Source organism: Triturus cristatus, chromosome 9 (genome assembly GCF_964204655.1).
Source record: "Triturus cristatus chromosome 9, aTriCri1.1, whole genome shotgun sequence".
NCBI lineage: Eukaryota > Metazoa > Chordata > Amphibia > Caudata > Salamandridae > Triturus > Triturus cristatus.
Genome location: NC_140592.1, coordinates 878,192,642 through 878,217,967, shown reverse-complemented (window position 1 = coordinate 878,217,967; position 25,326 = coordinate 878,192,642). Strand labels below are relative to the sequence as shown.

Here is a 25,326-nt window from a genome sequence, read left to right as displayed (position 1 = left end):
CAACTGACCAATTCGGCTGATACATGTCGACCGCTTTAGACTTAGCCAGGAAATAGTCAAAAAAATGTTCCAGACTATTAGATTCTTTTAAGTATGACACTTGGACAATTGTTATTAAATTTATGTTTTGCCCAGGTAGCCATTTTTAATTTTCACTTACACTAAAGCACTGCACGTCACTAGAGTTCATATGGTTTGAACATACACCTTGGCAAGAGCCCTCCTAAGGAACGTCAGGTCAGGTACCCAGTAGGTCCATGTGGCCTTAGACTGTGGCCCTAGACCTAGTCCTCTAGAGGCCCAGATGAAGAAGCTCCGCCAGTAAGGGTGGGCTGATGGACTCTTTACTCTTGCCTGGTGATGATCAAACTATCTGAAGAGGTTTCTAAGCATTCTTCACAGCGGTCAGTGGCTGTCTGTTCCTCATGAACAGACTGAGCACCTCCTGTTAGTTGTTAAATATTCAATGAAACCTGATTTCCACATAGTTTGTATCAGCAAAACTGCATGGTAGTGGGAACGTTTTTGGCTATTTCATTGGAAAATATCTGTAAATGACAGTGTACTAATGCATCATGCTTTAGTGATGCATTTATTAAAGGAGAGAGTTGTAAAATATGAACTGAGAAACATTCCTTCTCCCTGTCCTGATGATAATTCTATTGGTGAAATAAGAGGCTAGTCAGGGGTCAAGTGAACCATATATGTGGGCTAGAGTTTTATTACACATGGAGCAAAGGTTCAGCCTATTGAATCAATTCGTACAGCACACATGCTGAACTCGCATATTTAGAGGTAGTCTTGTATGTGATAATGAAGAAAAAGGTAACTAGGCAAAATAAAATATATGCCCAAGATCACAAAATTATGGGTCAAGTGCATTACAGTTAGGTCGAGTAGATTATTCAAGTCACTAGACCTGCAAGTCTGGTAACATTTTCTGATTTTTTGAGGCATGCAACAGGAAATCCCCATTCTGCGCCTCTTTTCACATGCACCATCTGGTGTGCGTAAGAGGCCTCGAGGCAGAGTTGTTCCCTGCGGCACTTTGTCTGTAGTTTCTTCAAGGGGATTATCCTTAGTAAGAGGGTTGTGGGCCAACATAACGATCATACCAGATCACAAAGCATGCAATGCACATGCAATAAAAGCCCTCTTCATATTATGTTTGACTGAAACATGCACCATTTCTAAAAGGGTTCTTGGGACAGAAAGACGTCAACACCTAAAAGGCCAGTTAAAGGTGAGGCCAACCCCATTGCACCAAACCTCCTCCGTATAAGGTCATAAACAGAATGTGCATTGTGCCCATGTGAATATCCCTTTCGGATCTCACATGTGGCAAACAGGATGTAAACAAACCAATGAATGGTCACTTCAAAAAGAGACCCGGAGAGCTCATTTTCAGCATCTGCGCCGGCGTTCATGATGGCCACCATTGTGCTAGTAAATTATAAAGGAAGATAAGTGGCATGAAAATTAAACACGGCCGACTTCCTAAAGTGAAGTGTAAAGTAACTGAAAGGTATTGTCAGCGCCATGAGTAAACCTTCAAAGTAACATGATTTTGTAATGTGTAGATATAAAAGGGAGATGTTATTTTGCACGCATATGCATTTGGATAGATTTGGCAGGATAGAGGCTGTGGCGTAACCTCCAGAGCTGCCCATTTAGGACATGGGGGACCCGGGTTGGAGTTTCGGCGTTGGTTAAACTGTGCCTTTCAAAAACAAAGGAACTGCAGTCGGCTTATAGATGTTCTGATAACGAGGACTGCGGTGCCGCCAACAGAGGAGCTTGACGGGGGTAGGACACAACTTAAGAGGATAGGCTAATGGTTTTCTATAGCAAAGCAAATGGCTTTAACTTAATGAAAGGCGAGACATATTGTTTTTTCTGTCGTGAGTACGAGTGGGACAACACAACCCACAGCTCTAATGTGAGAGGCAAGCTAGGCCAAATTTTTTGATGTTTTGCCTTGTGCATTACACTTCTGCGTTTTTGCTTCAGAATATCAGGCAATGGCTTTGGCATATTTCCATACAGTAAGGACTATGATGACATTGGTAAAATGGCTTTATGTCCCCGCTTGCGGGTGTAAAGCGCTATATTAACGCTACAATGCAGCGGCGGCAGTGCTAAAACAAAAGACTATAGAAAAGCAGTGACACGGTAATCTCTACAGGAAAAAGAAACGCCAAAATAAGCATGAACTTTGTATTTGTCATGGAGCATGAAATATGACACTATCAAGTACTTAAACAAAATAGGACGACCGAAAAGTATTTCTTAATTTAAAGGTTGCTACATCGTATTAAAATGATTACAAAGCAGCCGCGGTCTGTGGAGGGAGTTCTGTGGGACGGAAAGGCGGGGTGGGCGAGGGGCAGGGTGGGGGGTACTAAACACCGGAATATGGATAATTGGAGGTTAGCAAACAATTAAATACATAAAACGAATTTTGTAGCGCGCGCTGCATCACAAAATGCGATGTAGAGCGTGCTACGAAATTCGTTTTATTTATTTAACTGTTTACTTACCTCCAATTATCCATATTTCGGTGTTTAGTACCCCCCCACCCCGCCCCTCCCCATGGAACTCCCTCCAAGGACCGCGGCTGTTACAAAGTATACTCATTTGTACGTAGCGCTTGGTTTTGAAGCCCTTCAACATCAGGTGTTACTTTTACCGACTCTTCGAGATTCATTTTATCACCCCTAGAGAGAAGGGAGGCTGAAAAGGACGACATTAAAAAACCCTGACCTGATGGGCGCGTGCAACCATATCTGCATCAGGCGCGTTCACCCTCTGAGCTAGCGCAGATTTTCACATTGACATATTATCCCACTAATGAAAGCCATGCATAGGCAAGATATGCCTTCTTCGTTCGAAGTAAATTGGGAAGAGGGAGTGGGTAACATTTTTTGAATCACCAGCCTAACGTCAAGTGGCAGGCCTCACAACCTCCCCTTCTACTAACATGGCGGATCCCTGATGATTTATTAATTTTCCTCTTAGCACGTTCACTTATTAAATTCCTTCCTCGAGCAGTCGATATTACCAAAAAAAAAAAAAAAAAAAAAAATATATGAATGGCACCATGAATGCTATATTAGAATATGAAAACTGCACAACTTCTGCTGGAAAAAAAAAATAGTAGTGATTAGCTTGTGGAGCGTCTATCCCTCAAGCTCAGCCTGTGTAGATGGGTTCCCTGTTGGTTTTAACCATCACAAGTTCTTTCTATACTTTGACTGCCCAGTGCAGCCTGATCACTGTGAATCACCCGAATTACTTTCCTGGTGGAACAATGAGTCGGTCGAGGCTATCGGAGCGCGCTTGACAACCAGGTCTAGAGCCCTGTGAAGGTTGACAACACAGCGGCACCGGGCACGCAGAGCCCGGGAAGGGAAGGCATAAAACGGGTGGCGGGTACACGGGAAGGACAAGAAGAGCAGCCCAGGACAAGACCTGGAGCCCGGAGAGGACAGGAGGACGGGAGCCCCGGGGGGTGCAGAAAGCACCGCTGCCCGTCTCCTGCAGATATGTGGGTCCCCAGCGAACTGGAGAAATACGGCGTTGACTGCCTCTCCGCCGCTGTTGTTATCACGCTACAGGAGTAGCACAACCAACACACCTTGCACCTGAGGAGCCGCTGGGACGCCGGCACCAACTGCATAGCAGCAGAGGAGGGTGAGGCGCAGGCCCCGGGACTGCGAGGACCAGCATTCCACAGCTCCAGCTGGTCCTCTTCCCGCGTGAGCCGCGCCCCCTCACAGCGCCACGCCCCCAGCCAAAGCCCTACAACTACTTGCGGCACCCGCTTCGCGGGTGCCACTCGTTTCAGACTGCCTCTCCGCCGCTGTTGTTATCACGCTACAGGAGTAGCACAACCAACACACCTTGCACCTGAGGAGCCGCTGGGACGCCGGCACCAACTGCATAGCAGCAGAGGAGGGTGAGGCGCAGGCCCCGGGACTGCGAGGACCAGCATTCCACAGCTCCAGCTGGTCCTCTTCCCGCGTGAGCCGCGCCCCCTCACAGCGCCACGCCCCTACAATCTACTACCCTTTAAAGAGCGCGTTCTGGACCGCGTAACGCGGGACGCGCGCGGGACGCAGCCCGGGGCGAAGACCGGGCAAAGAGCGGGCCGTTTAAGGCCGTTCAAGGACGGCCCTGGCCCTGAACCCCTGCTTTTTGCCCGTAATCATCATTTAACGTCTAAGGTAGGCGGAACTGTGTCCTGTATTTACGCAAAACAACATCAACGGCCGCCTTCCAGCTATTACACCACTCTCTGTTGACTTTGTGTTCAGATGTCGGCTATGCGTAATAGAACTAGAAGTTGTGCGAAAAAAGCTACGGTGGTAGCACAGGTGACAGGACCTATAGACCTCTTCATTTCCCGTGTAAACGAGACTATTGATCAAAGCATTGTTGTATTGGAAAAAAGAGTCTCCATGGATCTTGCAAATGCTAAGCGCTCATCCTTGGGTTCTCTTGCTAATGCCAAATCACCCGCTTTGCAGTCTTCGAATATTTGCTCCCTACCCTTAACCATACCCACTAATAGTGCTCCGATTGTACCTAATACTGTTGATTTATCGGTTGCCCTAACAGACTCGGACCCGTCTTTTGTGGATCTGGAGGTTACACCAGATCTAGAGGCCTGTCAGTCTTCTGGCAAAGCGGCACCATGTCTGAGCGGGTCTAAGGATGTGGTAACAGCTCCTGTACCTATAGCTTCTCGGGGAAGGGTTACCAATCTCCCAAAGGCTATATCCAAGAGTAAAAACAAAGCTAAAGTTACAGTTAGGAATCATAATTTGATTTCCCCCACCCCACAAATGACTTCAGGTATTCCTTGTTGGGTGCAAAATATGGTAACAGATTTAAAACTGGACCTTGAAGCCACAATAGCAGCACAAATCAAGCCTCTAATTTCCAAACTGGATAGGCTTACGTCTTTAATACATTCGAAATGGCCACATAAAACGAATGGGCAAGGGCCTGATCAGCCACAAGGGATTACAGAAGCAGCCCCTAAATGTCCATCATGTATCCAGCCCCCTAAAGATGTATTAAATAACGTTCAAGTAACCGTAGCCCCCGGGAACCCAGTTATACCGCACTTGTTGCAAACTGGGAATAATTCTGTTCAATCCACATCTATACCCATTCCGAAGGTGGTGGGTTCTATTTTGACTCCCCAACACTCTGTTGTTGGTAATAATACCACCACTATTCAAGTAAAAGATGTTGTAGGGAAATCTAATTCCCCTTTAGCACCTTTTTCCACGAACAAACCTGAAGGTCCTAAGCCAAAGCAGGCACGTTTTAGGTCAATTAATTTACCACCAGAGGTTTCCCCTTTTGTGGTCGTGTTGACAGCAGTCCCCCCGTTGAAGGAGGGAGTAAAAGAAACTCACGTTGAGCTAAGAAATAAATGTGCTCAATGGTTCCACCTACATAAACCTCTACCCAACAGTATGAACGGTGAAATTCTTACTGTACGTAGAGGGGACTGGGTGGGTAGAAGCAAGAAAACAATAGTAGGGGATGTAATTACAGTTAATTTTAGAGATACAGGGACAGTTAGTTATATATGTAATGTTCCCAACAGTGGTCCTGCGACTCAAATTAACCCACTCCCCTTGTCTTATTTCTTACCGATGCCTTCAAGACCAAACCCTCCTTGTTCCACTTTTCAAAGTAATAGAGGATCTGTGTATTCCCCGCAACATGCTACTAAACCCTGGCAGCAACCACCACACCCTTCTTTTTTTCCACATTATGTTAATTTTCACCAGCAGCCATTACATGCTCCATCTTTTCCCCAGCACCATGTTAATCCTCATTGGTCACATCCCCCCCCATTTTCCACCACCCTTATTTCAGTCTGCCCATCAGTGGCAGCAACCCTTTCAGCCAATACAACCAGTTAAACCCCAGTGGCAACAAACATGGCAGGACTTGCCCCCTTCCCAAGACTCCCTGTACTCACAACTTGCTCATCCTAACAGATATGCCGTGCTGGACGAGGTAGATTGACTGAGCTCTACTGAAGCTCTGGATTTAACCATCTCTTTGTCCTATTTAGATATAGCGAGTGCTCCTCCTGTTACACCTTTAGCCGCACTTCCCGAATCCCCAATGGTGTCATCGGTAATACCCCTCCCGCGTTTAGAAAACAGGGATAGCTTTGATGCATGTACAGCTATTGTTACTTCCAGATTAAGCCCAGATATCATCTTTCGGGAAGATGGTCCTACTCTATTACGAGCAACTCAGCCAGAGTCATCTGTAGTTGGTGATTCTGGCAAACCAGCAGGACTCTCTCTTGTTTCCTGGAACATTGCTGGCCTTGCCAGCAAATTAGGTACACCCTTCTGGACCAGTTTTTTGGGGGAGGGATTGGACCTAATTTTGTTACAGGAAACTTGGTGTCTGGACCCCATTAACATCGAAGGGTACGCATCCTACTGTCTCAGAGCCACCAAATCTAGCTCGGGTAGGGCTAAGGGGGGCCTTTTGTTGCTTTTATCTACCAAGCTGTGCGATTGTATGGTTAAATACAGCACGACAGTTGGGACTCATAGCCAAGTTATAAGGTTGGAGTGTAGGAAGAATATTGATTTAGTTGTGATAAATTTTTATAACAATCTCTTTGATGCTACTAGAGGGGATATCCTACCGCCTCTAGAAAGGGAAATAACTAAAGCCCTTGGTATTTCGAAAAGAAAGGCCGAGGTTGTCTGGGCAGGGGATTTTAACCTGCAGCCCTGCCATTTGTCCAACGGGAACATCTGCGGTTTTGGTGCAGCAATGAGTAGTCATTGGGGGGGTTTGGGTGTGAGGGAGGATTCTCCACACTTCCAACATTGCAGTTATGGTTCCACATTAAATAATATGCTAGTCACACTAGACATGACCCTGTTAAACTGTAACACAAACAACCAGGCAATAATATGCCCTACATTTACAGGCAGAGATGCAGGATCATTTATAGATCATATTCTGTTGTCTAGCAGTGGAGGCTTTACCGATCTGCATGTAAATGTAGAAAGTCTCAGTGACCATAACAGCCTTCGTGTTACCCTTCTGGGGCATGGTACCTCGACGGTTTCAGGTGGGAAATGTTCTACTGATTTAGTACCTATTAGACCGAAGGGTCTAAGGATTAAGTGGACTGGATTAAATTCTAAGGTTAAGCAGAAGGAGGTTCTTACCAGATGTAAGAACCAAATTAGTTTCTGTTTGGATGATGACTGTGACTTAGGCTGCCTATTAGTTCACTTTGTCTCCATGAATAGTATTATTGATGGTATTTTTACTAAGGCCTCGCTATCCAATAGCGGGCCGAAGCAGGGGTGGTTCGATAAGACCTGTATAGTCGCCCTCCGTGATTTAAAGAATGCTTTAGGCACTAATCCACGCGTTAAGACGGATATACAATTTTTTAGGGCAAGATATAAAATAGCAATCAATACTAGGAAAAGGGTATTACAGTCCGAGGCATGGGATAAGTTGAAGGAAGCAGCCGAGACCAAAAACTGCAAACTGTATTGGGAAACAATTAACAGCCCGTTTCTCAATAAGGAAGATGTTCCAGAATTAACATCTTATGTGGCATGTAGCGATTGGGTCAGTCACTTCTCCAAAATTTTTAATCCAGAAGGGTTATCTCTTGAGTCAATGTTACCCGAGTCTATCTCATGGCTACCCCTCCCGTTGGGAATTACATTAGAAGAAAGCCATGAAGCAATTTCTTTAAGCAAAGGATGTAAGGCCCCTGGCCCCGATGGGGTCCCGCTGGATTTATACAAAGATGAACCAGCTTTATGGGCTCCCATCCTGGTGAGGATATTTAATTGTGCGGCAGAAACTAATTTCCCGTCTACTTGGGGTCAATCAGTCATTATCCCTCTACATAAGAAAGGTGATAAATCAGAGGCCTCTAACTACCGTCCAATTTCATTATTGGACGCCTCTGTGAAGGTGATGAGTAGGATTTTGCTCAGGAGGCTGGAAGATTGGGCAGCTGATTTTAACATTTTAACTAGAGTCCAATATGGCTTTCGGAAAGGCCTGGGCACATTGGACCAATGTGTAAATTTGGACCTTTTAATTAACAAATATACTGTGGCTAAAAATGGCAATCTTTTTTTATGTTTTGCTGATTTGAGCAGTGCTTTTGATTTGGTTAACCACACTATTCTTTGGGAGGTTTTGTTAGATGCAGGGGCTCCGAGGGAAATAGTCCATTTTTTAGCTAGACTTTACGAAAAACTTTCTTGTAAGGTCCGCTATGGCACCCTTGGCGAATGTACCCCTTTTTTTTTAAAGTGTCTCGGGGCATACGCCAGGGATGCGTTTTGGCCCCGTTGTTATTTTCCCTCTTTATTAATGACGTCGACCGTTCTTTGGTTGACACCCCAGCAGATGCCCCCTTGATTGGTGGTAAACCTGTTCCGCTGTTACTTTACGCGGACGACGCTGTTCTCATATCCCGTACACAGTTGGGCCTTCAGCGCCTAATCGATAATTTTATGCAGTTTATTCAAGTTAGGCGGCTACGCGTGAACAAAACTAAGACGTATGTCATGTCATGCGGTCGGGCAGCTAAGCAGGCTAAGCATACCTTTTTTCTGGATAAGGAAAAGTTGACCCCTGTCAAGTCCTTTTGTTATCTAGGAATTACATTTAACAATAGCGGGTCTTGGACCTCGGAATTTGATTCTATCAGATTAAAAATGCTGCGATCTACTGGCAGTATTTTTCGTTTTGCCTCTAAACTCGGCTCACGAAGCATTTTAGACATGATGAACATATACAATGTTTGTTGTGTCTCCTCTGCACTGTATGGGGCAGGTGTATGGGGCCACAGTGTGGGTACATCCCTGCAGAAGGAGGAAAATAAATTCTTAAGGAGGTTGTTATGTGTTCCCCCTTCTGCCTCCATACTGCTGATCCATGAAGAAGTTGGGATCGAGTTTATTTCTGATTTAGCAGCAGTCCGGCCACTTTTATTGTGGCGTTCTATTTGGGCTAAACCAGAGACTCGATTTACTCAGGATATCATTCTTGATTGTATAGGCTTGGACCACTCCTTACGCATACAGTGGTTGAGATACATTCACCGCTGGTATCTCCTTCTTTTTAATATCGATGTATTCCGTGAGCCAAAAGAGGTTGTTTCTATTTCAAAAAAGAAATTAAGACAACGTTTTTAAACTTTCGAAAGGCAGAGCGAGATAAAATTTCTGGCAATCTTATTACCGTGAAATTTTATAAAGATCTAAATTTAATTTCGGGGTTCCAATCCTATCTTGTGTATGTGACCCGTCCTTCCCATCAGTATGTTTTAACACGTGTCAGACTGGGTATTGTTCATCACCTGGTTGCATTTCCAAACACAAGAACCAGTTCAGATATACCCTGTCCGTGTGATAGTATTTCCCGGCAGAATAGTCGCCACTTTTTACTTCTCTGTAAATTTTATCATTCTCTCAGGTTAAAATACCTTAAGCCAATTTTTATCAAATATAATATTCGTACTACAGAAACAGCACTGATACTCTTATCCTCATTAGAGAACGAAGAGATCTGTTTTTTCCTGGCTACTTTTATTCTGAAATGTACAGCTGCCAGGAAAAGTATTGCACTATAATATTTTTATACTTACCTGTCTGTACCTATGTTATACAGCTGCCAGGTATTGTATTACGCTGCTATTACTGTTTACATTTTTGTTTGTATATATACGTCTTCAAGTTTTATACCATTTTTGGAACGAAGGTATTATTCTTATTTTGTTGATGTCCACAGTATATTATGATTATTTATAAATTTTGATGTACAGCTGCTAGGAAAGGCCCATTGTCTGTTCATTCCTGTACGTTTTGCTTTTATCATAGTACGTTGACCCAAATTGGCAAGATTACTCCTTAATTGTTGCACTTTAGCCTTTTGTACAACGTCTTATCATTGTTTCTTACAAGTGGTCATATGGTGATTTTAAACATTTTAACTATGTATTCTTTCTGCTTGTATGATTTGTATGTACAAATCGAATAAAAGCTTTAAATTGATTACTTTCCTGGTGTTCAAAAAGACCATGACGCACCCTCATATTTTGGGATATGCTAGCCTGCTTGAGAGAGTGCAGCTCCATTACCCTGCCCTCTGCAGAGACTGTGGGGGCCTAGACCGGTGAGACCGCCAGTGGGTTAGGGCATGGTGTGAAGGGCCGTCCAGATTTGAATCCGGGATGAGGCTGCCTTTCATCCTTGCATGGTCGATGGCATGAGTAACGGTAGAGTGTGTTACTGATGTCCTTGTCGACAGCTCATTTTTTTAGGGCGTGCATGCCATACAAACCCTGCAGTGTATACATATTATTTAGCGTATCCCAAGGAACCCATAAGCCACAATGAAAATAAAAACAGGGAGTAACATTAACTGAATCCTGTGAAAATAATTCTCACTCTGTGACCTCCCATACTAACATTAATGGACTTCTGTAGCAGTCACCCCAGTGCAAAGGGCCACATGACGATTTCCGCATAATTCTAGATCTCACACACTCCCCACACATTCCGGTACTTTAACGCAAAACATCATTTTTCTAGCTCAAAAGTATCAACAGTTACTAAAATAAAAGCACCACACATGGTGCAGCACAATGAAACACCCTTGTCAAAGTCTCTCAACTTTCAGTTGCTGGTCGCTCTAGTTAGGTCTTAAACTAGTGCAAGTGAGATCCTAAGTTTGCCGTGACATTTCGAATTTGCTTTAAAATAGCAAAATAATGCTGTAATGGATTGTGCCACAGTTCTCCACATAATTTGACTTTTCTTGCCAGACAATTTTGTCACCCTTCCATTTTGGCATAATTCCAGTGGCTCAGGGTACGCCTTACATTTGGGATAGAGCAGACAGTGCACTCAAAGAAATCCTCTGCCGCCAGCTGCCTGTGAATTCGCTGACTGCTACGCTCAAGTACAATAAACCAGAATATGGAGTTATCCAGCCTTCTGTGTTTCACAGCATGTGCGCGTGGGATAGGCGTACAAGGCCTCGCGCTCAGAGCAGCAGCTTTAAAAGGGAGAGGCTACAGAGAGAGAAATATCACTGACATGGATGAACCAACGGCGGGTGTATATACAACTGAAGTGCGTGGTATTTTATCAACCCCACTGCAGTGAAAGGGTTAGCAGAATCCGTGTTTGCGGGTTAAAATATTGGCTCACTGAGAACAGCAAAGGGTGCCGAAAGGCTGCCAGAACCTGTCTCCGTCAATTTGAAGAAAAAAAAAAAAAAAAAAAAAAAAAAGGAGCTCACAGAGGAAAGTAAAACGAGCGCGGCCCGTCATGGGACGGACAGAAGATATGCACGCGGGGACTGCCTTTACTGGCGGAGGGGAAAAAAAGTCCCCCGTGTATCATGCCGCCAGTAAAGCATCCAATCCCCGCGTGCACATCTTCTGTCTCGTTTGTCTCCCCGCATGCACGCTGGAATTGTATCGATTCCAAAAGGCCTCTGCATGGCAGAGCAGAGCATTCGCTGCTTTCGCCAGGCCGAGACCAAAAAAATAAAGGAATGCGCCAAAAACGCCATAAGTAAACCAAAAAGTATGGGGACATGTAACGGGGCAGTCTCCTAATTAAGCATTCCCATCAATGAAAATCAGGCATTTACTGAAGAGCACTAACAAGATGGGAGGTCCTTGAAGCCATATTCCAAATACTGCATGCCTCGCAGAGCAGGGCATGCGTGCAGACTCTACCTAAAAAATAATAATAACGGATGGATCAAATCTTTCTCGGTATACAACCTAATGCAAACGTTTACTTCATTTCCATTCTCTGCAACTTTTAGCCGAAAAAGGAATAAGACATGAAAAGAGTGAGTCACATTGCCCATAGAGAGGAAATGCAGGCACTTGCAGGCCAGTAGTTAACCAACAACTGTGCTGAAACTGCTCTGTATGAGCCACATCTTGCTTAAGAAACATGACCAACACCTGAATCTCAGCTTAAACATCAAAAACAGCCTGGGGCTTACTTGGTTGATTAGGGCGAGACCTTGCTAAAATGCCAACAGGATTTTGCTCCACTTAATGAGCAATACGCAAACAGTGTTGGCATAATACGCTGAAATGCGGTTTCTGACTCCTGATACTTAAATAGTTCGTTGAGTGTAAGACCCCGGTGCAAGTCAATCCAGTTTCCATGTCCTTACAGATATGGCAACCTGTTGCTACGAAACTAATTTGAAAACTATACAATTGCTCAATGATTCAAGTGTTTGGAAGAGCATTAAACAATGGGCAAATATACAAAAGTTAACCTACCTTCACAGTGTCAAATGGATGTCCCACAAGTACACCTGCAGCACCTGGAAATAAAGAGATTGTATAAATGAAGCACATTAGCGACACATGCCGGATAGGGCGAAGCCAATATAACCAGCTTTTAAGCCGTGGGTAGCTAGTTAATTCATGTTATGTATTGCAAGTGTGCACTTGTAAATGTTATCCTTTTCAGTTCATCATGCCCGCCCCCCTCCCTCGCAAACTCTTGAAAAACAAGTTCCTTCAATTTTAGTTACATTATTTATTCCTACAGGAATGGTTGGGCTGTGTGCCAATTCTCTGTGATCAAAACAAGCGTTCTATAAAAAGACTTGCTGTACACGAACACCAAGCACAAAGTAAATAAACACCACTTCAAACTTATGTGATCAGCAGTACTCTTTGATGACGTATTTTGAAAGATGTAGATAACGTGGTTGAACGAGAACTCCCATTTCATTTAAAACGGAAAGCACACATGGCTGCCTTCCACCTTAAAGAAAAAAAAAATAAGGCCTTGGCTACTCGAAAACTAAGCTTCGCAGCGCTCATTGGCTCGCGCGTTGCCAATACGACAAAGCTCTTCTTATTGGCCGGTTTGGTGGGTGTGCAAAAATTATACATATACATCCGGAAACCCCCACTTGGTGCCTGACGACAGACTCAAATGCCCGTTCTGATTCGTCATTTTGGAGGGCGTGCAAGACAACTTTCCATCAATGGTAAATAGCACACCAAACAAAACTCCCAGCGGCACTCAATACATCAACGTTACTAAACGGGGAAAAAGGGGAGACGGGCGCTTAGTCTACATCAGCACCATCATAGCGCGTGCCAGAATACAATGTACATACATGGAGTAATAAATCGACCGTTGTTTAACCATGATGCCAAACATATCAAGTACACGATGAACCTGATTTTTTGCATCTTTTATATAGCGCGAACTCGACCAGAAGATATTGGAGCGCTGTACATGAGCACCGTATTTACATTACATATTCAGGCACAGGGAGATTACGTGATTTTGCCCAGAATCACAGGATGTGAACGCGACCCCGAAGCTCGAACCCTAGTTTCCAGCACCAAAGTCGGCAGTCTAGCTGACGGACCACATCCTAGAGCAAAATATGGAAAAAGGATGTAGCAGATGTGATGCGAGAAACTGCTGCACTCACCCTCAATATGATCGAATAGTTTAGTCACTTCAATTGCAGGGTTGCCGAAATAATATTAGTTTCATGAACCCCACCCAGCAGTGCTGTTTCAACCAATCACACCAGTCTCACTTTAATCGTCAGACTCGTCTAACCAAGGTATCTCAATATTAATAACCTCGAACACGGTGGCTAATGTGGACCTGTGAATTACCTCAACGTCGATGAGTGCAGGTGAGATTTCGGTTCAAAGTTACTGCTTCTACTGTGATAAAAAAAAAACAAGCATTGGCATAGCCAATAGGTCTCGCCTTTGGGACCTTATAAGTGTTTAGCCATGCAACAGTTGGGTAACTAATTACTTATAAGGTCCCAAAAGCGAGACCTATTGGCTATGCCAAGCGGCCTTGCGGCCGCGAAAGTGAAAGTGATCGCGATTGCGATCGTGATCAACATCAAAGCGGCCGCGAAAGTTAAAAGTAATTGCGGTAAAACGCGGCGCGCGCGCCCGCGCACATGCACTGTAGCTCTAGGCTGGCCTGGTAGCACTTTTTGGAGCCCTCTCAATAAGTCTCGCCAGACCAGCGCATGCGCTGGGTCAGGCGAGACCTAAAAAGAAGGAATCCAAATTCGGCAATAACAAACAGATAAGTTCGGCCTCTCTTTAGCACCTAACAACCTGCATGGGAGTTCTAGGCTAATAGTTGAAGTAAACAAAACATTGGGTTGCTTCAAAGCTGATGAACACGCACCAAATGCAACCCCCTCTCCCCCCCAAAAATGGAACAGATTAATTGTTTAAGTTAAGGTCACCAGCAGAAAGTGAAATAGAAGTGTTTGGTTTACTGTCAATTCCTTCTCATTATATCACAACTATCTAATGGCTGTCTAACTACATACAGAAGTTGCTAATGACCTTCCTGCCAGTTACAAAGGAAATAGATAATTCGTTTAAAAAAAAAAAACCAGAGCGGGCGACGCATACCGAATAAGGATAGGGTGGGTGTTCATACAGTGCAGAGTACACAAATGAAAGCTCAGCAGAAGCTGGTAACCAGTTAAGAACCTACCCATGCAGAAAAAAGTTACCAGAATCCTATTTTCCAGGAGGCGCTAGTCTGTCACACCATTCTTAGAAGTCAGTGGCCACCAACAAAGAATATTTAACAACTACTCTAAAGAAGTGGGGGAGATTAATAAGCCAGTAGAAGGAACGCCTTTGTGAACGGAAATGGAGTGAAGGTCTCAAATTGGTAGTCCTATATAATTGAAGCAGCTGTTTAGCAAAGGAAAAGGAAACGCAGGCTTTTCTTTCGCAGCATTTTAATAGCTTACAATGACAAGCAGAGAGAATGTGTTTATTTTTTGCAGAATCTTTCTGCAGGTTTCTACAAGTTCCGTGCTACCGTTTTTTTTTTTAAATGTCTAATATCCGTTTCCAACAAATATCTAACAGGTTTTTTGATGCGTTTTATTTTTTCACTAGAGGCTTTCTTTTTTTAATTCTTTGTCTTTGCAAATCTGCTCGCTCTTTCATATGAAATAACTACGCACCAAGGTTTTAAGTTAGTTATGAGAAAGGTGATGATGTTTATAAGGATACTGCAAGTCACCTTGGAGATTGATCACCTTGTAAAGGAATGCAGCCTCGTTCCTCTATATGGCTATGGAACTCCTCAGTGACTTGCAATATCCTTATAATATATGACAGGGGGTAAAGATGTTAGTGGGAAAGAGACAAAGATTTCTACCATATTCTGAAGACAGGTGTGGAAGACTGAAACTTTTCAGTTGCTTCTAATGAGGTGGGAAAGAGAATGCAAACTTACCAGGCATTTCCTGGTTCTTGCTGAAGTCGGCAGAAGTCTACTGGCCAACTCACAGGGATTGATGAAGTGAATGGGGGCTACCTGCCACCTAGCTCTTAAAAGCTACTCAAGTAGATGGATGCCTGTTAGCTGGCCTCACAGACCAATGGAAAGGATGACCAGAGGACCCAAAGTGTTTGGGAAGTAGATGGAATCAGAACATTTGGTCAAGAAATGTAGTTTGCCAACCAGCCGCAAAGAGTTGCCAGGTAGGTAGAAGCCACTCATTCACCTCCAGGGGGCTGGCAACAAGTATGCATGTCACCCAGCAATAGGTCTTCAAGTTATCGGTGGAATTAAAGTAAGGGCAAGAGAGAGGAGGGGGCAGTCCGAAAACCACCCCAAAGAGTTACGTCAACTCATTAAAAGAATAAAAGCCATCCCTCAGAAGTTGGCACATGATCGGAGTTCTCCTATTAACAGGGTGGGAATACATCTTTTGGAGTATCGCCAAAGGGGTGGTGCTTTGGAAGAAGGCCTAGCTCTCAGAAGTTGGACCCCAATGTTGGTCATTAAGATGGATGATCATCGGCCACTTCCTTTTAAGTTCACCAACGGGTGGCAGCATCCAAACCCCGCCGTAATTTTTGAAAGGTGGATAGCTGTAGAACAACCGTGTCCATGTGTTTGGTAGATGAGAGGAGGCCCAGAAGCAGTATTGTACAGCAATATAACACCACTGCTTCAAGAAGTGAAGATTCTGCTACAAATGTAAATGCATATTTGCTTTTATACACCAACAGCAATCGTGCAACGAAATGAACCATGAACTTCTCAATCCCGGATTAGTCTCCTTGGGGTCCTGAACTACCTCGCACTCCCAAAAGTAATCACGTTATTACTGGACAGCCAAGTAAACTTCCACTATCCCCGGCCTGGTGCCTATTTCGCACAAAAACATAATGCTGCTCAGAAGGTATTAGTGGGAACAGTATTTGTCAGCAGTTTAAGCATAACATTTCACCACGCTGATAAATAGTAAAATCAAGGTGGCTCGGTACAATACACAATGTCCAACGCGTTATAAACTATTAAAAATACACATAACCCAATACAATAGTGAAGAGTTTCAAGAGGCAGTTGTGGGTCTCCGGTTTCCTCTCTTCAGTAATACTGATTTTTGCTTAACTCTGCCACCATGGCTATGCGTCCTAAAAGAGGAACGAATGAGAATTGAGCACAATATATAGCATAAAAAAGCTAGAGGATTAAACATCATACCCGATTAAAAAAGGCCAGGTTAGTGTCAGCGCACCATGTATTCTTTAAATAAAAATCAAAGAAAACAAATGTACACAATACGTGTTGCGGAATGTATACAGGGCGCCAAACTCTGCAAATACTAACACATCTACATAATAATACATAAACGTCTTCTTTTATTATCAATAGGAGATAGAGGCGTGCACAACTCTGCAGCGTAGCCCTTACCTCCTGCACAGCCAGCCAAGAAATCCATTGCCATGAGTGCCGGGTGAGCAGCTCAGCACTTGAGTTGGTCGCGGACTGGAGCTCAGGTTTAGATGCACTGGAAGGCGTAGCCCAGATACACAGCAGCACCGAAAATGACGTGTGTGTATGTGGGAGACAGGTTCTCTGCACTGAACGTCACAGAAAGCACAAGTAAACTCTGAATCAACCAGACTCCGAAGACTACGAGAACGAACACACAGTATTAACTGAGAACTGCTTTCAGGGTAACAAGAACGTCCGATCTCTACACACAGTTGTCCAATACAGGAAGCCCACGCAGTCTTGTAACACGCCTTCCTGCCGGTCACGAGGCTGATTTACAGTAAATAGGGTGTTCCTTTTATTCCAGTTATTTTATTTAAAGACAGATCGCAGGTATGACGCGTACGGTGTTGCTCCTCTGTTCTATGTAGATGGTAAATAAGTCCGAGGTGGCGGGTAGCCACAGCTTCTTTCCAAGCGGGACTGGAGTGTATTATAGTTCTGCCTCCTTCTGCGCCGTCTATTTCTGACGCTATCTCAACCCGGTGTAAATATCCTTTTATGGGTGGGGGAGGACACCAGCCAATCGGAGGCGAGAATTAGGCCAACACCCGCCAACGTTTCGCCATTTGCTTCAGCCGCCCATTGGACGATTTGCTTTTCGGTGTCCCTCATAGCGTCATCGACAGTGGAATCGATAATGGAATTGGAGAACGTTTTAATTACTCCAAGTATTTGTAAGAAGGGTCGAAAAGTAGTAATTTTGAATTGGAGTAAGGAACTCAGGGCAAAAATCTAGGCGCCTAAGATTGCTCCAAATTCGCAGACGAAAAGAATGTGCGCAGGGCGCACTATCACTGGGCACAAGTAGGCACAGTGGCCATCTTGAAAATGGTGATTTGTATAGTTACTTAAAAGTAAGTTTAAAAAAAATGTTTCTGAAGTCTCGAGGAAGAACACTTTAATATGAAACATCGTAAATAATGATTTCCCTGTGAGCCCAAAAACACTTTTTGCACCTTTCATCTCACAAGTGCATTTTTAGAATGCCAACGTTTACGTACGTTTGAATGTAAACAATGCGGCTTTTAAACAGTTCGATGGAAGACACAACACAAAATACCCTTCAAGTTAAGGTGCACATTTGTATTAGGCAAGGCTTGGAATCGGCTTTCACAAACTGTCTTGCATTTTGTATCTGGGCGCCATTGACTACAGTATGGAAGTTTAGTGAAGCGTTGCAAGTTCCAATGCAATAAGTAGCACCATGTCAGCTTTTCGGCGCTTCCTTTTATTGTTCTGCCTGGCTTAGGACCACACCTACCGCTAGAACTATAACTTCAAGATGGCCGCCCAGTTCCGAAGCACCCCGTCTGGCCATTGAAAGTCCGTCATTCATGTCCAAGAAGGAGATGCGTTTGAATATATTAATTTACTGAACGCAAAGCGTGGGCCTTATGTGAACACTCGTTTCGGTTGTGTGTATTGTTTCACTGTGAGAAGCCCACCATAAGTGTTAAAACTGCAAAATTGCCCCGCGAGAGGTACGGTTTTGTCACGTGTGCCACCTGTCTGCGAAATTCCAACTTGAACATCATTCACTTTGTGTTCAAATTATATTTCAAATATCTAATATAGTCATTGTGCTATTGACTTGGGCCACGCAACAATAAAATTGGTGCACTGCGGCTGGGCAAAAGCTTCTTATATTTATACCGGCTTCGTGTAGCTGCCACCTGACCCAAAGTACGTGTCTACGTGTGTTCCTAGTTTCGGGTTTCACTGTGCTGGCTTAGTTGTGCCAGATTCAGAACGCCAGACTAAATTACATTTACAAAACGAATGCAGTTCGGTCAAAGGGACTCTCCTACGTATTTTAGACTACAGTTTAGAATTAATTTTATGGTTAAACAGAGCGCGCTCATCACTGCAAAATAAACGCCAGAGAGTCTAACTCAGGAAATGACATGCACATAGGGTGACCAGCTGGCATGGGTGCAAATTCAGGACAGTGAGTGTAAAAAATAAGAACAAAGGGTAAAAATTCAGAACAAAAATTCAGGACAGGAGGTCAAAATTCAGGACAAAAGGTAAGACACGGACAGAGGGAGGAGGCTGACACACGGAGTGAGGGAGAGGGGGACAGAGAGGGAGGGAGACACAGGGACACGGACAGAGGGAGGAGGCTGACACACAGAGGGAGGGAGAGGGGGACAGAGAGGGAGGGAGACACAGGGACACGGACAGAGGGAGGAGGCTGACACTCGGAGGGAGGGAGAGAGGGAGGGAGACACAGGGACATGGACAGAGGGAGGAGGCTGACACACGGAGGGAGGGAGAGGGGGACAGAGAGGGAGGGAGACACAGGGACACGGACAGAGGGAGGAGGCTGACACACGGAGGGAGGGAGGGAGAGGGGGACAGAGAGGGAGGGAGACACAGGGACACGGACAGAGGGAGGAGGCTGACACACGGAGGGAGGGAGAGGGGGACAGAGAGGGAGGGAGACACAGGGACACGGACAGAGGGAGGAGGCTGACACACGGAGGGAGGGAGAGGGGGACAGAGAGGGAGGGAGACACAGGGACACGGACAGAGGGAGGAGGCTGACACACGGAGGGAGGGAGAGGGGGACAGAGAGGGAGGGAGACACAGGGACACGGACAGAGGGAGGAGGCTGACACACGGAGGGAGGGAGAGGGGGACAGAGAGGGAGGGAGACACAGGGACACGGACAGAGGGAGGAGGCTGACACACGGAGGGAGGGAGAGGGGGACAGAGAGGGAGGGAGACACAGGGACACGGACAGAGGGAGGAGGCTGACACACGGAGGGAGGGAGAGGGGGACAGAGAGGGAGGGAGACACAGGGAGAGCAAATCAGCCGTGTGGTGTGTGCGAATGTCTGCTCGTCAGCAGGTAGACTGCGTGCATGTAGCCAAGGGTGGCCAGTGCCAGAACCCCCCCTCTTCTCCATGGCAAAACACAGGGCCATGTCACAACCTGTGCACGAGCACAACGCCAGCTACCTGCATTATATAAGTGTGTGGATCCACTCCATGTGCACATGTACAGTGCTACACGGAAGGCGCCAATGCATGGCTCGCCACACCTGCCCACTCCACTGCTGACTGCAGTCACACTTGACGCAGCAAGTAAGACTGTGCCACACATAGTTAAAGGGGCCAAAGTGGTGCCCAAGGGACACACCCATGCACAAGTGCACTGTGAGTGGAATGCAAGACAGATCCTAATTCCAAGAGGAAATGTGCCAACTTTGAAACTGATGAAACATGGATGTTGCATGGACCAAAATTAACATTGTCTCTCTCACACACAGGTCAACCTCGTGGTTCACCCCCCAACACTGGGGGGGAAGACTCACAGGACCCGGATCTGCGGGAGCCCGATCCCACCGGCAGCGACGACTCTCACCACTCTGTGGACGACCCCGACCAACCTGGCCCGTCTGGTGTCCAACCACCTGCAGCACCTGCGTCAGGTACAACGGGGCCAACTACCACCCCCACTCCTGCCACATCCCAGGAGATACCCCGGATCCCTGCCCCACCACCACAAAGCAGCCAGGCTGGCCAGGAGGGACACGGTGTCCCGGGCACCCAGGAGGAGGCAGGCGACAACGCCAATGCCACCCCTCAGGGGTCCCGGAGACCCGATGTGCCCACAAGGGCAGGCCAGGTGCAAGTGGGCAGGGGTGGTGGGAGTGGAGGACGGCGGAGGCGCCAGCCTGACCAGTTGGCTGGGGAACCGGTATATTCCCATGTCCGTAACATCCTGGACACATACCGGCAGGACACCACAGGCATGGCCCAGGTTGTGTCCACCCTCAATGAGATCAAGGGGACCCTCGATGAGATAAAGGCCCAGCAGGCCCAGCAACATGCCTGTCTACTGCAACACCAACGGAGGATGGAGGACAGACAGGCTGAGCTCGTGACGGTGTTCCAGGGGATTCACAATACACTCCGTCGGATGGCCGACAACATGGGCAACCCTCCCTGTGCCAGAAGGCGTAGAACATCACCACCCACAGGGAGGGATCAGGAGGAGGAGGAAACATCCGATGGAGCATCCCAAACATCGTCACGGCCTGCTTCTGAGGGTCCCCGCAGGAGGCCGGGTCGTTCACGGAAAGGACCGTGAGGGTCGGCGCTACATCACCATCTCCCAGGACACCTGGCCTGGCACCTGGCCCACTGGAGCAACAGCATCACAGCATCAAGAGACATTCTCTGCCACATGGCCTTGCTGGTCACTGTCTGACCAATGTTGACAAAGACTGTGGCATGGACTCTGAGGACTTCCAATGGCAAGGACACCAACTCCCCTACTGAACTTTGGATTCCAAACTCCCGGAAAGCCCCTCACGTCATACCCCCCCCCCCCCCAAAATAAAAGATTCACACCATGAAGAGAAGATGCCTGCTGGTTGCATTATTACCTTACATGTGTCTTGTAAAGTCTAAACATGCCTGAGTTCTCTTTTGACTTCAACCATCCACACCCTGGGGCCTGAGTCTGGCACAGGACACACGGGTCACAGTGTATTAGGCAAGACAGACACGGAGCACCATACACACCCGTGATGGGCCCAACCAGCTGAGGGGGTGGCCGCACAACCGTGCTGACAGACACATTGAGTACAGCAACAGTCATGAGCAGAGGTCAGGGATCCAGTCCAGTGTCCTGGGGGGCACCCAGGTATGTGTAGACAGGTGGCAGAACCATGTCCTGCAAGCTTGAGTCCGGTGGATGCAGAGAATGGGGGCCTGGCCAACGTTGGATGCATGGGGATGGCACATGTCACAATACCCACACAGTCATGGACATCATGCATAATACACAGTCTCAGCCCGCACACACAGCTTGCATCTTGCTACTCGACACATAGACACATATCCACTATCAGGGGAAACCATGCCAGACATGCTGGATGCACCGTGGCAACACACCAGCATTGACTGAGAAGAGGCACCTTGGAGGCATAGCGACACCTTTATTAGTCATGTTTTCGGGATTGCAGAGGCAACTTGAAGTACACATGAACACTTCATGTGGAGTAACATGTGGGTCCAACACTGGCACCCCCCTTCTGCAGCACAAATGCGTGATAGCCATGGAACTGGCACACAATTGTCGGCCAACAGCTAAACACCCACAGCTGCTCACGGAGAGACAGCCATACACCATTGATCCGCTGATGTAGAAGTCCCACACCATGTCAAGCCAATGCAAACCGTATGTGTCCGAGGGCAGTGTTACACACATTGATGCCATCATCACAATCCACTATCCCATCACTGATGACTGTCAACCAGTCAGACCATCTATTCAGGTGTACACAGCTGCATGTCGTGTCCCATGGTGATGCTACATGGCTGCAGAGGAACCAAACATCGACAGGGGCAGTGTGCATACATCGTGAACAACTGCCACACCCAATACACCCCTGATGCATCCCTTACCCTAAGGAGACTTCCAAACTTGTCCGTGCGTGTAACGCTGAGTCAGCACACGATGACGTGTCCATGAGGAATAGCAGTGCCACAACAATGCAACCAGCAGATGGCATGCGCAAGTACCTGGGGATGAGAGACACACAAGAAGTCAGCCACAAAAAGCACAGCCACTTGCATGTGCATGTACTCGACACATGTATGGATGACAACATGCTAGGTCACAATTATGACTGGGGAAATACAACCATCACTGCCACCATCACTCCAGTGACACACCCACACACACCTCTGACTCACGTGCCATACATGCAGGTGGAGACACACATCACAACACATGCCACACGTGGAGCAATGTGTGCACACTCAGACACTGGTACTCACCACTAAGCAAAGAAGTCGCGTATGAGCCGAGTCCGGATGTCCTCTTGTGGCTCCACATCCTCCACATCACTAGCCCCATTGCCAAGCCCTTCGTCCTCCACGGGTGGATGGTCCTCGTCATGTTGATCCAGGATGAGTGGCACAGCTTTCTCAACTGCCATGTTGTGCAGCATGCAGCAGACCATGAAGATTTTGCAGACCTTCGCCGGGGCATATGGGAGCGCGCCGCCGGTCTTGTGGAGGCACCGAAATCGGCTCTTCAGCAGGCCAAACGTCCTCTCTATCACTCGCCTTGTCCGGCCATGGGTGGTGTTGTAGCGGAGCTGGGCCGGCGTGATGGGGTTGCGGAGAGGTGTGAGCAGCCATGGCATGTTGGGATAGCCAGCGTCCCCTACATGGGAAGCACTTGGACATCGTTAGAACTGGTGAAGCGGTCGTGCTGGTAGGCTATGCAAAATACAGGACAGACAGACTGTACCCACCAACAACACATGCTCGTTCGTTGCGCAGCTGCATCATCATTTCAGGCACCCTGCTACGCCTCATGATGTAGGCATTGTGTGCTGATCCTGGAAAATGAGCACAGACATGTGAAATCACCATGTTGGACAGACACACCACAAGGGCATTGATGGAGTGGTAGTGCTTCCGATTGCGGTACGCTACCTCCCGTGCGTGTGGTGGTACCAAAGCTACATGTGTCCCATCTATGGACCCAATGACATGGGGCATCCCTCCCAGGGCATAGAATCCACGCTTGACCCCAGTCAACTGTTCAGGGGTTGGGAACTTGATGAAGTCATCCAGGTGAATCAACATGGCCTCTAAGAAATCATGCAGCACATGGCAGAACATGCTCTGGGACATGCCACCAACATGAGCTATGGTATATTGAAAGGTACCCGTGGCAAGAAAATGTAGGGCTGCCATTACCTTCAGCTGGGGTGTCAGTGCCGTAGGATACCTGTGCTGCGGTTGCAGGTGTGGTGCCAGTCTCGCCGTCAACTCCAGAATCAACGGTTGGGGGAAGCGGTAGCACCGGATACTGTCATTCTCCCGCATGGCAGCCAAGTCCGGAATTGGCCGGGCAAGAGGCGGCGCTCTGCAGTAATTTGGAAGTGACAAGGAAGAGTGAGTGCACTACGACAACAATTTATATGTACTGAGCACATGTTAATCTGTTAATACACATATGCTACATAGGGAGTCAGGTATATGCTACATGCCCTGGACACGTATGGCTGCCAGGTGACATTCCTACCAAGACCCAGCTACACACGGAGATTGAGAACCTCCCCATGCCATGCCATGGGGTTAGCTGTGTCCCAGTGCAAGTGAACAGCCAGACGCAAGACAGGAGTGACATACACCCACACATCAGCAGAAGTAGGATGCCGATTGCAGAGACTGGTAGCGGAACACTAGAGCCACAGGTCACATGACATTACACTAGGACAGCCCACACACCTTGCCATGAAGGTGCACATGTCATGACTCACCACACATTCATTGAGAGGATGCAGACATGTCCTTGTCACGCTACTCCGTGTCCCATGCATACATGCGCACCTCACATCCGATACCACATGTGGCATGGTGTGCGGAACAGTGTGCAATGTCAATCTACACACAGACACATGTTGGTTGCTGCAACAGCTGCAGCTTTTGAGGGTGCTCCAACATCAACCTAATGGGAAGCCCCCACACATACATGAGATAGTCACATCGTGCACCGTGGGTAGTGACAAGTCAGGTGTGGTAACTCCTGTACCGGGCATCAGGGGACACTTCCGTGTGTTGGTGTCCGTGCCATGCCAGTGACGCTCATCCCAAGTGTGCAGTACGACATGCACACATGTCAAAGGAGTCAAGGGCATGCCTGGCACACATTGCACCATCACACATTACATCTGTACACATCTCATCATACATCTGGTGCCTTCTCGACTCAGGAGTAATGTTCCACATCACAGCCTGTCACACCTGTGCCCCACACATGTAGTAATGCACAGACAATGCCTTGATGTCCATTCATGGACAAGTATGTCCATCCATGGACAAGTATGTCCGCCCTATTCCTTCCTGTGTGCTGCCTGTCACCACTGTGATGTGTGAAAACCGCCGTACTGCTGCTAAGAGGGCCTGTGTACGTTCCCATATCACTATGGGAGTGCTGCCGTATGTGTACCCATCGTGATGGCGAGCGTACAGGCATGTGTACGGTCCGTACCACTACGAGTACGCATACGCAAGAACACCCATAGTGGTAGGGCCGTACACACGCCTGTACGCTCCCTGTCACTATGGGTGTCCTCGCGTATGCGTACTCGTAGTGGTACGGGCCGTACACACGCCTGTACGCTCCCTATCACTATGGGTGTCCACGCGTATGCGTACTCGTAGTGGTACGGGCCGTACACACGCCTGTACGCTCCCTGTCACTATGGGTGTCCTCGCGTATGCGTACTCGTAGTGGTACGGGCCGTACACACGCCTGTACGCTCCCTATCACTATGGGTGTCCTCGCGTATGCGTACACGTAGTGATAGTGAGCGTACAGGCATGTGTACGGTCCGTACCACTACGAGTACGCATACGCAAGAACACCCATAGTGGTAGGGCCGTACACACG

The 25,326-nt window shown here is 47.0% G+C and overlaps 2 protein-coding genes across 3 annotated transcripts in view; one reads left to right on the top strand and one right to left on the bottom strand.

Moving 5' to 3' along the window:
- SLC25A29 (solute carrier family 25 member 29) overlaps positions 1-17,498 on the bottom strand; it is a 73,759-nt gene extending 56,261 nt beyond the window's left edge. The window contains exons 1-2 of the mRNA XM_085626363.1: positions 16,812-17,498; positions 12,356-12,399 (exon numbers count right to left, since the gene is read on the bottom strand). Of these exons, the coding sequence (XP_085482489.1) occupies positions 12,356-12,399; positions 16,812-16,845 (78 nt within the window). The 5' untranslated portion in view covers positions 16,846-17,498. The remainder of the gene's footprint in view (positions 1-12,355; positions 12,400-16,811) is intronic.
- On the top strand, positions 13,588-21,264 carry LOC146799000 (uncharacterized). Of its 2 annotated transcripts, none has more exons than XM_085626364.1 (2): positions 13,588-13,746; positions 20,174-21,264. In XM_085626364.1, the coding sequence occupies exons 1-2, from the start codon at positions 13,737-13,739 to the stop codon at positions 20,995-20,997; spliced, it is 834 nt and encodes a 277-aa protein (XP_085482490.1). In that variant the 5' UTR covers positions 13,588-13,736; the 3' UTR covers positions 20,998-21,264. The 2 variants fall into 2 exon arrangements, 1 of the variants encoding a protein (XP_085482490.1); XR_014968825.1 differs by lacking the exon at positions 13,588-13,746 and adding an exon at positions 18,266-18,379.
- The last annotated feature ends 4,062 nt before the right edge of the window (positions 21,265-25,326 follow it).